The following is a 16,886-nucleotide window of genomic DNA, read 5'->3' as shown; positions in this document are numbered from 1 at the left end:
ACCTTTCTTCTGTGGGATATTGATTCCCGTTTTTACTCTGTTACTAAATAAAATTGGAACAAGTTTCCATTTTAAATATAACCTTTTGGGAATAATTTTTTTGCCCTGGATCCCATCTACTCTTCTGTTCCATTCCAAACCAACGTGTGCCGACAAGAGGATCCGAGCGCAGCAGGCAGCGGATTTTCTGCCATAAGGTGAGCTGGACGTTTCCCTTCTACATACTTTCTGTACTATCAGTACATAGGCTAATGTACTTACATGTAGATATATGCCAGTATATAAAAGTTTAGAAATAAAAAGTAAAAAAATAAATAAAGTAATGTTAAATAAAAAAAAAATAAATAAAAAAAAAAAAACACACATTTTTTTTTACAATAAACATTAAAATAAGTCTCAATACATAAAATAGAGACATATCTGGTGTCGTCGTGACCGTAATAAATTTATAGTATAATTTAAGTTTACGCTGTTAGAAAATAAAAGCGGCTTACTTTCACTTATTAATGTGAGGCACAAGGTATTATGAATTTTGAACCGCCATGTGACGCATATTAATAGTAATTAACCCCATCATGTACCTCACACATTAACCCAATTGTAATGACAGGGATAGGGAAACAAACAAGTGAGCCCTAATCTACCCGCCACTCAGTCCCTGCCTACTTGCAACGACCCGCCCTAGGCGACGGGGTACAACTGGGCGACGGTCCTTACACTCAGTAAGTGCACGACAGACAACCAGACAAGGAAACACAGAACAAAGGGAAGCAGGGCAGTTGCCCACGGCAACACCGTGAGCAACACGAGTAGTAAACGAGCCGAGTCAAACCAGGAGAGTACGAGGTGCCAAACGCAGAGCAGAAGAGTAGTCAGTAAGCCAGGGTCAATACGAAGCAGGGACAAGTAGTTCAAGAAGCTGCAGCAGGGCCAGGAAACCAACAGAGAAGAATCACAAGCAAAGGAGGAACAGGAAAGGCAGGCACAAACAGACAGAGGGCGGGAGCTAGCTCCGTCTGGCCAGGCTGTGACAGGCTCTCCCACTCCCAAGCCTGCCATCCCGAGCGGTGGAAGACGGAGTCAGTCTCACAGACATAGAAGCAGGTGCAGACTGATTACCTATGGGCGTGGACACAGAAGCCATGCCTGGCAGATCCTTAACAGTACCCCCCCTTTTATGAGGGGCCACCGGACCCTTTCTAGATGGACCTGGTTTATTGGGGAAACGAAGGTGGAACCTCCTGACCAATACCCCAGCGTGTACCCAAGTCCTCTCCTCAGGCCCGTATCCTCTCCAATGGACCAGGTACTGGAGGGAGCCTTGGACCATCTTGCTGTCCACAATCTTGGCCACCTCGAATTCTACCCCCTCAGGGGTGAGAACGGGGACAGGAGGTTTCCTCGAGGGAGCCAAGGACGGGGAGCAGCGTTTAAGGAGGGAGGCATGAAACACGTTGTGTACTCGAAAAGATGGGGGCAACTCCAGTCGGAAGGAGACAGGATTGAGGACTTCAATGACCTTGTACGGCCCTATAAACCGGGGAGCAAACTTCTTGGACGGGACTTTAAGGCGCAAGTTCTTAGATAACCACACCAGATCCACGACCATAAACAAGGGGTTAGCAGAACGTCTTCTATCTGCCTGAGTTCTTTGTATTCTCTGGGACGCCTCAAGGTTCTTCTGAACCTGTGCCCAAACTGTGCACAGTTCCCGATGAACGACCTCTACCTCGGGATTGTTGGAACTACCAGGTGAAACGGAGGAGAACCGTGGATTAAACACAAAATTACAGAAAAAGGGGGAGACCCCTGACGAGTTACTGACCCGGTTATTAAGGGAAAATTCGCGAGGGGAATGAATGAGACCCAATCATATTGACAGTCAGAGATAAAAACACCTTAAATATTGTTCTAGAGACTGATTAGTCCTCTCAGTTTGGCCATTAGTTTCAGGATGGAAGGCAGAGGAGAAGGACAAATCAATCTCCAACTTTTTACAGAAGGCTCTCCAAAACAAAGAAACAAATTGTACCCCTCTGTCAGAAACAATATTGACAGGGACCCCATGGAGACGCAGGATGTGTTTGACAAACAAGGTAGCTAACGTCTTAGCATTGGGTAGTTTTTTGAGGGGCACAAAGTGGCACATCTTACTGAAGCGGTCTACTACAACCCACACCACCGACTTGCCTTGAGATGGAGGCAAATCGGTGATAAAATCCATGGAGATATGGGTCCAAGGTCTCTGGGGAATGGGCAAAGAACGTAGTAAACCCGCTGGTCGGGACCTGGGAGTCTTGGACCTAGCACAAACCTCACAAGCGGCGACGTAGGCCTTAACGTCTTTAGGCAACCCAGGCCACCAATAGTTTCTGGCAATGAGGTGCTTGGTACCCAGGATGCCTGGATGACCAGATAGGGAAAATCATGACTCCGCACTAAGTACCCTTAGCCGGAATTGCAGGGGAACAAACAGCTTGTTCTCAGGAAGGTTCCCGGGGGCTGAACCTTGATCAGCCGCAATTTCGGAGACTAAATCAGAATCAATAGAGGAAATGATTATACCTGGAGGCAAAATACAAGCAGGATCTTCCTCCGAAGGAGGGCTGGCCATGAAGCTACGCGACAGTGCATCAGCCTTAATATTTTTAGACCCAGCCCTATAGGTAACCAAAAAATTGAATCTGGTAAAAAATAAGGCCCATCGAGCTTGTCTCGGGTTTAGCCTCCGGGCAGATTCTAGGAAAACCAGATTCTTGTGGTCGGTAAGGACCGTTACCTGGTGCCTAGCTCCCTCCAGGAAGTGGCGCCACTCTTCAAATGCCCATTTAATGGCTAAGAGTTCGCGGTTGCCAATATCATAGTTACTCTCAGTGGGTGAGAACTTCCTGGAGAAGTAGGCACAGGGACGGAGATGGGTGAGGGACCTGGTACCCTGGGACAAGACAGACCCCACTCCCACCTCGGACGCGTCAACCTCCACTATAAATGGCTCCATTTGGTTGGGCTGATCCAACACCGGGGCCGAGATAAAGAACTTCTTAAAGACCTCAAAAGCCTGGAGAGCCTCAGAAGGCCAGCGGAGGAGATCAGCACCCTTGCGAGTGAGGTCCGTAAGAGGCTTAGCGATGACCGAGAAGTTAGCAATAAATCTCCTGTAATAATTAGCGAACCCCAAGAAGCACAGTAACGCCTTCAGGGAGGCAGGTTGGACCCATTCTGCCACAGTCTGGACCTTGGCGGGGTCCATGCGGAATTCATGAGGAGTTGACCCAAAAATGGTATCTCCTGCACCCCAAACACACATTTTTCGGTCTTCGCAAACAGTTTGTTTTCCCGAAGGACCTGGAGCACCTTCCTGACATGCTCAATGTGGGAGGACCAGTCCTTGGAAAACACAAGTATATCATCAAGGTACACTACAAGAAATACCCCCAGGTAATCTGTTAAAATCTCATTTATGAAATTCTGGAAGACCGCGGGAGCATTACACAACCCAAAGGGCATGACGAGGTATTCTAAATGACCTTTGGTCGTGTTAAACGCAGTCTTCCACTGATCCCCCTCTTTGATGCGGATAAGGTTATATGCCCCCCGTAGATCAAACTTAGAGAACCATTGGGCCCCCTGAACCTGATTAAAGAGATCAGGAATCAAAGGAAGGGGATACTGGTTCCTTACAGTGACCTTATTCAAGTTACGGTAGTCAATGCATGGCCTAAGACCACCATCCTTCTTCCCTACGAAGAAGCCAGCACCTACCGGAGAAGTAGAGGGGCGAATGTAACCCTTGGCCAGGCATTACTGGATATACTCTCTCATGGCTTCACGTTCGGGACAAGAGAGATTAAATATCCTACCCTTAGGGAGCTTAGCTCCTGGTACCAAATCGATAGCGCAATCGTATTCTCTATGAGGAGGTAACACTTCGGAGGCCTGCTTAGAGAAAACATCAGCGAAGTCCTGAACAAACTCAGGTAGCGTGTTCACCTCCTCAGGGGGAGAAATAGAATTAACAGAAAAACATGACGTCAAGCATTCATTACCCCATTTGGTAAGATCCCCAGTATTCCAGTCAAACGTGGGATTATGCAACTGCAACCAGGGAAGGCCTAAAACCAAATCGGACGATAATCCCTGCATCAACAGTACAGAGCACTGCTCCAAATGCATGGAGCCAACAAGGAGTTCAAAAAAAGGGGTATGCTGTGTAAAATAAACATTAGCAAGAGGAGTGGAGTCGATACCCACTACCGGGACAGGTTTAGGCAAATCAATCAAAGGCATAGCTAGAGACATAGCAAATTCCACAGACATGATATTAGCAGACGACCCTGAATCCACGAAGGCACTGCCGGTAGCAGACCTACCACCAAAAGAGACCTGAAAGGGAAGCAAGATTTTATTACGTTTCATATTTACGGGAAATACCTGTGCGCCCAAGTGACCTCCCCGATGATCACTTAGGCGCGGAACTTTTCCGGCTGCTTATTCTTACGCCTAGGACAGGTGTTCACTTGATGCTTGTCATCCCCACAATAGAAGCAGAGACCATTCTTCCTGCGGAACTCTCTACGTTGTTGGGGGGACACGGAGGCCCCGAGTTGCATAGGTACCTCCGAGTCTTCCGTGGAAGAACGAAGCAACGGAACCTTGGGAGGCATCATGGGGGAGTCAGAGGAGAAAACACAAACGTTCACGTTGTCGTTCCCTGAGACGTCGGTCAAGTCGTACCGCTAAAGCCATAACCTGGTCTAGGGAGTCAGAAGAGGGATAGCTAACTAGTAGGTCTTTCAGGGTGTTCTACAGACCCAACCTAAACTGGCACCTTAAGGCAGGGTCATTACACCGAGAAGCTACGCACCACTTCCTAAAGTCAGAGCAATACTCCTCAACAGGTCTCTTACCCTGACGTAAGGTCACCAGCTGACTCTCGGCAAAGGCAGTCCTGTCAGTCTCGTCATAAATGAGTCCGAGAGCAGAAAAGAAAAGATCAACAGAGGAAAGTTCAGGGGCGTCAGGAGCCAAGGAGAAGGCCCATTCTTGGGGCCCTTCCTGGAGCCGGTACATAATTATACCCACCCGCTGGCTCTCAGAACCTGAGGAGTGGGGCTTTAAACGAAAATAGAGCCTAAAACTCTCCCGAAAGGAGAGAAAAGTCTTCCGGTCCCCTGAGAACCGGTCAGGCAACTTGAGGTGGGGTTCAAGAGGTGAGGTGAGGGGCACTACCATGGTAGCATCAGGCTGGTTGACCCTCTGAGCCAGGGCCTGGACCTGTAGGGAGAGACCCTGCATTTGCTGAACCAGGGTCTCAAGGGGGTCCATAGTGGTGTGAGGGACCAGGGTAGAGTAGGTATATGGGCTTGTGATTATGTAATGACAGGGATAGGGAAACAGACAAGTGAGCCCTAATCTACCCGCCACTCAGTCCCTGCCTACTTGCAACGACCCGCCCTAGGCGACGGGGTACAACTGGGCGACGGTCCCTACACTCAGTAAGTGCACGACAGACAACCAGACAAGGAAACACAGAACAAAGGGAAGCCCGGCAGTTGCCCACGGCAACACCGTGAGCAACACGAGTAGTAAACGAGCCGAGTCAAACTAGGAGAGTACGAGGTGCCAAACGCAGAGCAGAAGAGTAGTCAGTAAGCCGGGGTCAATACAAAGCAGGGACAAGTAGTTCAAGAAGCTGCAGCAGGGCCAGGAAACCAACAGAGAAGAATCACAAGCAAAGGAGGAACAGGAAAGGCAGGCACAAACAGACAGAGGGCGGGCGCTAGCTCCGTCTGGCCAGGCTGTGAAAGGCTCTCCCACTCCCAAGCCTGCCATCCCGAGCGGTGGAAGACTGAGTCAGTCTCACAGACATAGAAGCAGGTGCAGACTGATTACCTATGGGGGTGGACACAGAAGCCGTGCCTGGCAGATCCTTAACACCAATGTTGTCCATTATGACTGAGGAACATGATGGGGTTAATTACTATTAATGCGAGGCCCACAGAGGTTCAAAATTCATCACACCACGCCTCACATCAGAAAATGGAAGAACTTTTTTTTTTATTATTATTATTGTTGGCAAAAGTAGTTTTGGTATCGAGTATCGCAATACTACACAAAGTATCGGTATCTAAGTCCAAATTATAGTATCGTGACAACCCTAGTCCTAAATAGGATCATGCTCGATCCAAGCAGTAGTCATGTCGATGGATGTCGTATTGATTTGCAAAATACTGCTACTATCCAGTAGCAATATGGAGGGTAAGGCGGGATTCACACGACCGGGTCGGGTCCGAGCCCGAGTGCCGGCCGGTAAAATCGGCCATTCTGCCCGGCCGGTTTGCATAAAGTTATGCATCCGTGCCGGGCCGGGCAGATCCGGACAGTGACATCAGCGGCAGCTCCTGAAGGGGAATCCCCATGTGTTCGGGGATTCCGCTTCAGGAGTTTCCCCTGATGTCACTGCCCAGATATGGACAGAGACATCAAGCGCTCTGTCCAGGAGCGGAATCCCCGAACACACGGGGATTCCGCTCCTTCAAGGAGCTAAAGTGCGGCTAGCACATAGCAGAGCGGGGAGATACCTCCCCGCTCTGCTATAGTGGCGTCGCTGCAGTAGTAGCAGCCGCAGCAGCTGCTGCTACTAGCGGCGCCATCTAAGGTGTCGCCGAGCCAGGGTGCTTTTAACAAGCAGGGGAAGGGAGCCAGCGCAGCGCTCCCTCCACCTGCTGTACACCCCGGCCCTGCAACACAGTGTGCAGCGATGCCATTCGTCAGAATGGCATCAACTCCTCCTCCTCACATGCACTCTGCGCTGTGAGGAGGAGGAGATAGAGCGCAAGCCACGGGAAACCCGGCCATCACTCGGAACACATTCCGGTGATGGCCGTGTAATACCCGGCCCATAGACTTCTATGGGAGCCGGGCGGCCGGGTGTCCGGGCAAAGATAGAGCATGTCCTATTTTTTGACGGCCGGATTTTCCGGCCGTCAAAAAATCGGTCGTGTGAATAGCCCCATTAGGGGTCTATCATTCCTAATGCAGCCGGGTGCCGGCCGATTTATGAACGGCCGGCACCCGGACGGGAAACCCTGCCGTGTGAATGAGGCCTAAGAGGTAGACTATGCCTCTGCTGACACTTGTAGTAGACACAGTGTAGACTCTATAGGCGGGGCTGATGAGGTCACCCACCAGCATCTGCCCGCCTTCTCCATTCAGATGCATTGGGCTAAAAGAGGAGCCGTAGGGTATTGGGGGCTAGGTGATTATCATTATTTTTTTTTTTTTAATCATACCAACATTTAATACAAGGGATGGGAGATTTAAAGGGGTTTTCTGTGATATCACATTGATTCCCTTTGCCGATAAGCAGGATGAACTGGCAGCGGCGCTCGCTAGAGCATCATTGTCCCTCCAATGCAGTACCTAAGGGTACGTGCACACACTAGACTAAAAATGTCTGAAAATTACGGAGACGTTTTCAGAGAAAACAGCCTCTGATTTTCAGGCATTTTTTAAGTTGAAAATGAAGCTTCTTTTAAGGCGTTTTTTGAGGCGTTTTTCATAATGGTCAATGGAAAATCAGCTCCAAAAAACGCCTCAAGAAGCTTTTTTTTTACGGAGCGTCTTTTTACTCTCCGTTTTTTTTAAAACAGAGGCGTAAAAAGACGCCCCGTATGAACTAAAAGCTGTTTTTTCCATTGATTTCAATGGGCAGATGTTTGTAGGCGTTCAGCTTCCGTTTTTTCAGGCGTAAACGCCCCAAAATACACCTGAAAACACTGCGTGTGAACTTACCCTAACAGTGCTCCATTCATATGTGTCTAGCGGTGTCTAGTACCTTAATGAGCTGAGGTGCAGTACCAGGCACACTTTTATAAATGTCGATGTGCTGGGTACTGCAGTGAAGGGGCTACAGCACTCCAGTGACACATAAATTGATGACCTATCCGAAGTATAAGCCATCAAATGAATATCCCGGAAAACTAAAGGAATATGCAGCCTCAATAACTAATGTAGTAGAATCCTAACATGTTCTATATAGATAGAGCCATTCAATATATCTGTAACAGATATCCTGCCTGGAAAACAATATATTATTTACTTTGCATCACACATCATATTTACGGCTTAAAGGCTGTACACCTTTTTTAATAAAAATGTCTATCAGTGTGATTGGTGCAACTTTCAAAATACTTTTTATTAAAACCGTATTTTTACTTTTTTATGAACTTCGATGTGATCGATAACATCTCGATCCGGTTTGTCAGAGACCCGCAGTCACTGAACCGGTCTATCCCACTGAGCTGACGGATTCAGGTCTAAGCGCTAGATACAGTACGAAAAAGTGGTGCGTGAAAATGTATTGATGCCATTTAAATGCAGGTTAATTAGAAGGGAATGAATGGATTAATTGACAATTCAGGTTTAGAGGGATGCAGAGTGCTCATGTCTAGTGGGGAGAGGTGATGTGAGGGGGGGGGGAACAATGGACTAGATATATCATCTGCATTGATGTCTATGGTACCTCTTTCTGCATGTGTCATTTTTTGATGATGTAACTTTTTTTTTCCGTTTTGGGGGGGGGGGGGGGCGGGGACAACACAGTTCAATGCTGTTCTATGTTCTTGTCATTTACCTTCTATATAGAATTAGTAATCTATCCAAAAGGGGTTTTGAAAACCTCTATTCAGACATAGCACCCCCCCCCCCCCATGAAAAGCTGATCAAGAGGCGTCCTGCTAGTGAAACTTCCAGCGATTACATATGCACTGGTTCCTCCAGAACAAGAGTCACTCTGGATCACTATAGATGCTGCCCATAGAAGGGTGGTATGGAAACAACAAAGAAGAGTCCCCCACTCTGGACCATTCTCTATTACCTCCATATACGCGAATGAACAACAAATTCCGCACCATACCGCACTATGTAGATTTTGACCGTGAATTTCACTATTTGTAATGACAAGAATAAAATCTGTTGCGAAATCTACCACCTTTCCACAGCAGAATAGAACTAAAATCTGCAAAGATTCTTCCAGCAATATGTGTTGTTTTTTTTAAATCAATACATTTTTATTAAGAATTTTTGCATTATTCCAATGTGTGTTTTTAAAAACCCCATTCACTTGCATCAGCACGAAAAGGGCGAGTTCAGATGTGGTGGTGTTCCATAAGGATTTTGCTGCGGAGCTACCATACCATTTTTTTTTAAAAGAGAGGGAGCACTAACTGTCAGTCAATCAGGACAGGAGAAGGAACATCCTGCAAAAATCATCTGTGATCTACTACTTCTGCAGGAAGAGATAAGTAGTGCCTATCTAACGCCGCTCATCGCTGTATAATCGTCAAGTTTGGACATCAGAATGTGATGTTTATATAAAGATCATTTAAATTCTTTCTAATTCTAGGAATTTACCTGAAGTTGAGCGTTCATTAGCATGAACTCCTGCTGTTTCTTCATGTTTTCATCCATACCTCTAGAGATTAAGGACCCCATTTCTAGGAGGCATACATAAATCAGTTAACATTAGGATCAATTAAAAGTGTATATGCAAATAAAAGTAAAAGCAAGTGCAAACAAATGTCTATAATTGTTGGCAGCTATTGATATGTCAAAGTTAAATCATCAACCAGAGGAGACATTCAGTAAAAATTTGTAATTTTAAGTGTACCTCCAAGGACATTGCCGAAAAATCATTTTTGCACAGCCGAATGGAGCCTTTCACTACAATTTCGACGATACCTATATTATGCAGATAGCTACTTACTAGCCAGAGATCCGGCCATTATACATGTCAGAGACTAAATGTAAAATCTTCTATTGCTTTTTCATCAAGTGGGCGGGCACATCCTGTGTGTGACATCAACTAAGGGAACGGAGGCCAGAGCAGTGCCCTTATTTCCCATGATGCTGAGCTTTCATCTCATGAAGTAGCACAGCAGCTTAACCAATCAGGTCACAGAATCTCCTGCTGCAATCTCTCTCCAGGATATAGTATCTCTACAGACATCTTCTGCAAGGCAAGGGTGAAGACAGACAAGTGCTGAGAGCTGCCATCACTGGACCCCTGCATCGTGGCTTATTTATATATACATACATACATACACACACACACACACACACACACACACACAATGCATTTAATTTTTTCCCATTTTGTTATGTCGAGGTATACCTCGGGAGTCTTCCCGACATATACCCCCTACGGTTTATCTGGTGGACTGGAAAAGGTTTGGTCCTGATGAGAGGTCTTGGGAGCCAGAAGAGAACATCAATGCCCCAGCTCTCATCAAGAAGTTCCTCTTACGCTCTGGACCTAAGAAGAGGGAGCGTATGGGGGACGACGACGACGACTGTTGTGCCCGCGGTCACTGACTGCCGGCATGTTATACTAACCGGCAGCCGCGACCGCAGGACACAGAGCTTGCCAGCATATCCCTACTCAGAGACTCCAGCACACACTGCTATTCCTCTGTCTGCACTAGGGTGCACGAACTCGTCCTTAAAGGGCCAGCGTGCGCACATGTGAAATGTTCCCTACCCAATCCATTTTCACCCTGGACTATAAAAAGGGCTCTGCCCTTCCTCTCCTTGGCTGAGCGTTGTTGGGTCTACCCATGTTCGTTAGCAAATAGTCTCTTGTATCCCGTTCCCAGTGTTCCTGAGCGAAGTCTAGTGTTGGAGTAGAGTTCATCCTCTGTGCCACGTGTCTTCTGTCATGCCAAGCGTCATCTGTGCCGAAGTGTCTACTATGCCACTTGTCTGTCAGGACTGCTATACAGGTACTTTTCTCCTAAAGACTTACATCATGTCATTTATACCACATGGTGAACACCATAAAAAATTTTTTAATAGGAATCAAAAGCCAGAATGGCTGTTTTTTGGTTACCTTACCACCTACATTTTTTTTTTTATAAAGTGATCAAGAAGTCGCATTTTTGTTTGAAAAATGGTCAGATAAAAAAATAATTAAAATTGCATTTGTGCCTCAAAAAAGATCGATTACTTACCGGTAATCTGTTTTTCAAGAACCTATGACAGCACCCCTGGAGAGACGTCCCATTCACTGGACAGGAAACCTGAGGATATAAAACGGACACACCTCTCCACACACCCAGTCTTTAGGAAGAACTCAGGATGAGAAGTAGTTTAGTTTGTATGTGTTTTTTTTTTTTTTTTAGTGAAAGTCCCTCGCACCTTAATATGTACAATATTTACAGGGACGCTCAAATTAAGGGTAGCGATCCAGTTTATGAAGGTCATGTACTACAGACATGGGAGGGTAACAGCGGGGTGCTGTCATAGGTTCTTGAAAAACAGATTACCGGTAAGTAATCAATCTTTTACCTTTTGACCTATGACAGCACCCCTGGAGATGTAAAATAGAAATCATTATTTCTAGGGTGGGACCACAGCTTGTAGTACCTTTCTACCGAAGGCCGAGTCAGAGGCTGTATGTAGTTGTAATCTGTAGTGTTTAAAGAAGGTGTGAGGAGAACTCCATGTGGCAGCCTTACATATTTGGTCTAGGGATGCATCTGCTCTTTCAGCCTATGAAGTGGATACGGCCCTAGTGGAGTGTAACCGGAAGAATTCTGGGGGTTTGAGTTTTTGGTTTATGTAGGCTAGCCGTATGGCCTGCTTTATCCACCTTGCTATGGTAGCTTTGCTGGCTGCTGAACCCTTATTGTGACCCTGAAACTGGATAAACAAAGTTTGTGATGATCTCAGATCTTGGGTAACATTTAGGTACTGGACTAGACATCTTCTTACGTCTAGGCAGTTAAACTGTTTTTCCCTCTGATTCTTTGGGGAGTCACAAAAGGAGGGAAGGACAATGTCTTGGTTTAGGTGAAAAGGTGAAACCACTTTAGGAAGGAATTCTGGTAGGGTTTTTAAGATGACTATCATCTAGTAGTAGTGTATGTGGAGGAAAGGCAGAGAGGGCCTGGATCTCGCTCACTCTACGGGCTGATGTAATGGCTAATAGAAAGGTCATTTTGAGTGTTAGCATTTTCCAGGAAATAGAGTCTATGGGTTCAAAGGGTGGTTTTATCAAAGCATGGAGAACAAGGTTTAAGTCCCAAGGAGGAACTGGGGACCTTATCTGGGGTTTAAGTCTGCAGGCGGCCACTAGGAATCTTTTGATCCAGGGGTGTTCTGCCAATTTAAAATTAAAAAAAAGAACTTAAAGCCGAAATCTGAACCTTTAATGTAGTAGGCCTAAGGTTCTTTTTTAGTCCCGCCTGGAGAAAATCCAATATTAGGGGAATATCTGGATTGGTTAAAGGATTAACCTCCCTGCCTGCGAAGTTTAAGAATGCGTTCCATGACCTCAGATATAGCTTTGAGGTAATCGGTTTCCTACTAGCTAGTAGGGTGGAGATGACGGATTCTGAAAATCCTCTCTGTCTAAGGATTATCCTTTCAGTTTCCATGCTGTCAAGTGGAGCTTCTGAATGTCGGGGTGTAATACTGGGCCCTGATATAGAAGATCTGGCCTGTCTGGAAGAACCCATGGTTGGTGTGACAACATTTTTCTTAGCCACGTGAACCATGGTCTCTTTGGCCAGAAGGGGGCTATCAGTATCACGCTGGTCCTGTCTTCTCTGATCTTTTTTAAGACTCTTGGGAGTAGGTTCAGGGGGGGGGGGGGGGGGGGAAGGCGTAGCCTCTCTCTAGACTCCAGCACTGGGAGAGTGCGTCTATTGCTGTTGGGTGATCTGAGGTATTTAGGGAGAAGAACCTCTCGATTTTTCTGTTTCTTTTGGATGCGAACAGATCTATGGATGGGGTTCCCCATCTGAGGATGATCTCCTGAAATACTGTGGTGTTCAGGCACCATTCTGATTGGTGAAGCCTTTCCCGGCTTAGGAAGTCTGCCACCAGGTTGTCCTTCCCTCTGAGATGAACAGCTGATAGAGTCAGCAGGTGGTGTTCTGCCAGAGAAAATATCTGTGTGGCTAGGCCCATCAGTGAGGCCGATCTCGTACCCCCTTGTCGGTTTATATAGGATACTGTAGTTGTGTTGTCCGAATAGATCTTTAGGTGCTGACCTGAGATTGCCTGTATGGATCCCTTCAGGGCCTGAAGAACTGCTGCTAGTTCCCTGAAGTTGGAGGATCTGAGAGCGGTCTGCTGGTCCCACTGACCCTGAAGGAAAGAGGAGTCGAAATGAGCTCCCCACACCCAGGGACTCGCATCTGTGGTCATATTGAGAGTAGGGGTTAACCTCCATGGAATACCCCTTGTGAGATTTGCACTGTTTAGCCACCATCTGAGGGACAGCCTTGCTGTGTAAGAGATGTGAAAGGGTTGGTCCAGGGAGAAACTGCTCCTGTCCCATTGGTCTAGGATGTCCCACTGCAGTGGTCTGGACTTGAAGTGAGCCCATAGTACGGCTGGGATGCATGATGTCATGAGGCCTAAGACTGACATCGCTTCCCTGAAAGATGTCGTATGGTTCAGGTAGATCTCCGATATCCTGTTCACCAGGGGCCCGATTTTTTCTTCTGGGAGGAAGGTCATCTGTTTGGAGGAATCCAGCAGGGTTCCTAAGAATATACATCTTTTCGATGGATTTAAATTTGATTTCTTTAAATTTATGTTCCATCCTAATCTTGTCAGTATGTCCCGGACTATCTGTATGTGTAGGGTCAGAGTTGGAACTATTTCTACTACCACCAGGAAGTCGTCTAGATATGGAATCAGGAGAATGTCGTTCATCCTGATGTATGAGGTCATTTCCGCTATCAGTTTGGAAATTACCCTTGGGGCTTGAGAGATGCCGAAGGGGAGGGCTCTGTATTGTAGGTGGCATACGGACCAGTTGAGTGTTACTGCTACCCTTAGATACTTTTGATGACGGTGACATATGGGTACGTGATAATAGGCATCCTCTAGGTCTATTGAGGCCATCACGCAGTCTTTGGAGAGGAGGTTTATAGTTGACGTGATACTCTCCATGCGGAATTTTTTGTAGGTCAGACAGCAGTTCAGTTTTTTTAGGTTTATAATGACCGTGTGTTTTCCTCCTGGTTTGTTCACTAGGAAGAGGGGGGAATAAAAGCCCTGACCTATCTCTGTGTCTGGAACCTGTATTAGGACCTCTTTTTTTTATAAGTGACAGAACTTCTACTTCTAGGATCTTTTGTTGGACTGGGTTCCTTAGGAGCCTTGTGGGAAGGAATCTGTCTGGGGGGAGGGTTATGAACTCTAGTATGTATCCTGTTTTTATGATTCCCAGAATCCAAGGATTCGATTAAATCTCCCGCCAATGTTTGAGGAACAGGGAAAGGCAACCCCCCACTGCCCCCTTGGCGTCATTGTTGGTCCCTATTTTTAGGGTCCTTCTGGGGCCTGAAAAGAAAGGACTTGTTTTTCCTTGGAACTCTCGAGGGTCTAAATTCCTGTGCCCTAGGATTAGCGTACCCCCCTCTTTTGTTACTTGGCCCTCTGGGACGAAAGGACTCTCTTGTTGGCCTTGTTTGTGCCGGGAACCCCTTTTTACTGTCTGATGCCTTTTTTAGCATGTCATCAAGTGGGGGCCCGAAAAGATAACCTCCCGAACAGGGGATAGCGCACAGCTTCCCTTTAGCCAGATAGCTCGTCTAGCTGAATTCGCCAGGGCCGCTGATCTGGCGGAAAGGCGTACCGCGTCTACTGAGGCGTCTGCCAAGAAGTCTGCTGCTTTAGAAAGTGTTGGGAGGGAGGCTAAGATTTGATCCCGAGGGGTCTTGTCTTTCAGATGTACCTCCAGTTGTGCGAGCCACACTTTCAGGGATCTGGTCACGCAGGTGGCTGCAATGGCTGGTTTGAAACCCCCCGTAGAGGCTTCCCAGGTTCTCTTAAGGTAGAATTCGGCCTTTCTATCCATAGGGTCAGACAAGGAGACTAGGTCTTCAAAAGGAAGGGAGTGTTTCCTTGAGATCTTGGCTACTGGAGCGTTGAGCCCGGTGATGTTATCCCAGTCCCTGCATGCGTCTTCCTCAAAGGCATACTTTCTTTTAAGAAACTTGGGAATGCTTGTCTTTTTATCAGGAGTTTCCCATTCCTTTTTAATAAGGTTAGATATGTTCCTATGGATGGGGAAGGTTCTATTCTTTTTAGGTCCTAGCCCTTGAAACATAACGTCCTGGGTGGACTGTGGTTCTTTGGGGTCGTCTATATTCATAGTCGCCCTGACCGTTTTTAGGAGTAGGTCAACGTCCTCCGTTGGGAATAGATTTCTCTCTCCCTCCTTCTCCCCTGAGGAATCGTAGGAGCTGTACTCCCCTTCTTCGCCTAGCTGGGGGTCCCCTTCAGCTGAGGAATCCGAATCTAACCTGCTAGAAAAGGCGACCGGAGGATCTCTTCTCTTTCTAAAGGACTTTAGTGAGCTCCTCACTTCAGCCCTTACAATATCCTTAATGCTTGTGGCTAAATTTGTGGACTCTTCTGATATAATATTATCTAGACATTTCTGACATAGTCTTTTGTTATAGGAAGATGCGAGTTTCTTTTTGCATATCGCACATTCCTTGTTATGGGCCTTATCCTGCTTTTTCCTAGGACAATCCCTGGCCTAAACATATGTACAAGAGAAAGGGGAACAGCATTAAGTATGGGAGAGGTCCTTCTCTTACCCCACTCTGGCACCCTCAAGTACCGGGCTGGAGGACTTGGCATCCGAGCGTTCAGTGCGTCCTGGAGCTTCTCCTGGCGACTCCATGACTGTGGAAGCTGGAGAGCAAGTCCTGCTGTTACTGGCCTAAAATAGGCCAAGGATTGGCTGGGAGGCCCTCGCTCCGGACGCTGGAGCACCACCTCCCCACGTGGGCTGCCGGAACACCGCCCCCTGGAGTGTTGGACGTGCCCAGAAGTGACGCGTCACGGTGACCGGACATGCCAGTGAGAGCGCCGGGAAGCCGCCAACGCTGGGTCTGGTCCAGCCCTTCCCAAGCCGAACGAGCCCCGGGGATCCGCTCCCCGCCAGAGGAAGGCCCACTCTGTGGACCTTAAACCACCATCCTGTTTTGCAGCAGGAGGGGGACGATGGACCGGGAGAGGCGGGAGTACCTATCCCAGACTAATGTTGCTCCCAGGGGGAGACTTATACCTTTCCAGAGCACCCCTAGTGGAATAAGGTAAACCTTGCTAGGGGGTCTGCAATCCCGGAGAAGTGCTTTTTTCCCCAGGAGAATCTTCCATCCGGAGGACACGAAACCTGACTGGGTGTGTGGAGAGGTGTGTCCATTTTATGTCCTCAGGTTTCCTGTCCAGCGGATGGGACGTCTCTCCAGGGGTGCTGTCATAGGTGAATAGGTAAAGTACCAATAAAAACTACAGCTTGTCCCGCAAAAACATCCCTCATATGGCAACGTCGAGAGAAAAATAAAATACGTTATTGTTGTAGTAAGGCGCGGATGAAAAAAAAACATCATGATGTGCAGGCAAGAGGGGAACATTCCTTCAGTTTCAAGGAGTGGTTATCAAAGCCCAAATATTCACAAACCAGGAAATGGAGGGCCATAGCACATCTGCTGGAAGTGAGGGCGCCCATGTTATACCAGGGCAACACTGTCCCAGCAAAGTTTCCCAAAATACAAAAGGGGGAAAGGACCCAAAAAGGTGCAGATTATTATTCCCCTTTTGGAAAACAAAGGACATTTATCAGTGCGACACCGGCCTGTGCAGAAAGGATTGCTTCACAGAGTAACACACATCTATGGATTCTTTTATTATATACCCCATTATTATACCACCTTATTATGCCCTGATGTACTCAGCACAGCTTACATGTACCCCCACATTATAAACTGAAATACCATTAATACCCAAACAAATCTACCAAGCAAAATCTGCCCTCCAAAAGCCAAATGTCGCTCCCTCCCTTCTAAGCCCTACAG

The 16,886-nt window shown here is 47.1% G+C and overlaps 1 protein-coding gene across 2 annotated transcripts in view; it reads right to left on the bottom strand.

Annotated features, from left to right (window-relative positions):
• PLGRKT (plasminogen receptor with a C-terminal lysine) overlaps positions 1–16,886 on the bottom strand; it is an 83,511-nt gene that overhangs the window by 54,652 nt on the left and 11,973 nt on the right. The window contains exons 1-2 of one of the 2 annotated variants that reach the window (XM_075851990.1): positions 9,671–9,782; positions 9,415–9,497 (exon numbers count right to left, since the gene is read on the bottom strand). In XM_075851990.1, coding sequence (XP_075708105.1) covers positions 9,415–9,495 — 81 coding nt within the window. In that variant the 5' untranslated portion in view covers positions 9,496–9,497; positions 9,671–9,782. Of the gene's footprint in view, positions 1–9,414; positions 9,498–9,670; positions 9,783–16,886 lie in introns of those variants that run through there. The other variant, XM_075851980.1, reaches the window with a different exon arrangement.

This window comes from Rhinoderma darwinii, chromosome 1 (assembly GCF_050947455.1).
Source record: "Rhinoderma darwinii isolate aRhiDar2 chromosome 1, aRhiDar2.hap1, whole genome shotgun sequence".
Taxonomy (NCBI): Eukaryota; Metazoa; Chordata; class Amphibia; order Anura; family Rhinodermatidae; genus Rhinoderma; species Rhinoderma darwinii.
Note: the sequence above shows the minus strand (reverse complement) of the source record. Positions and strands in the feature narration are given on the sequence as shown.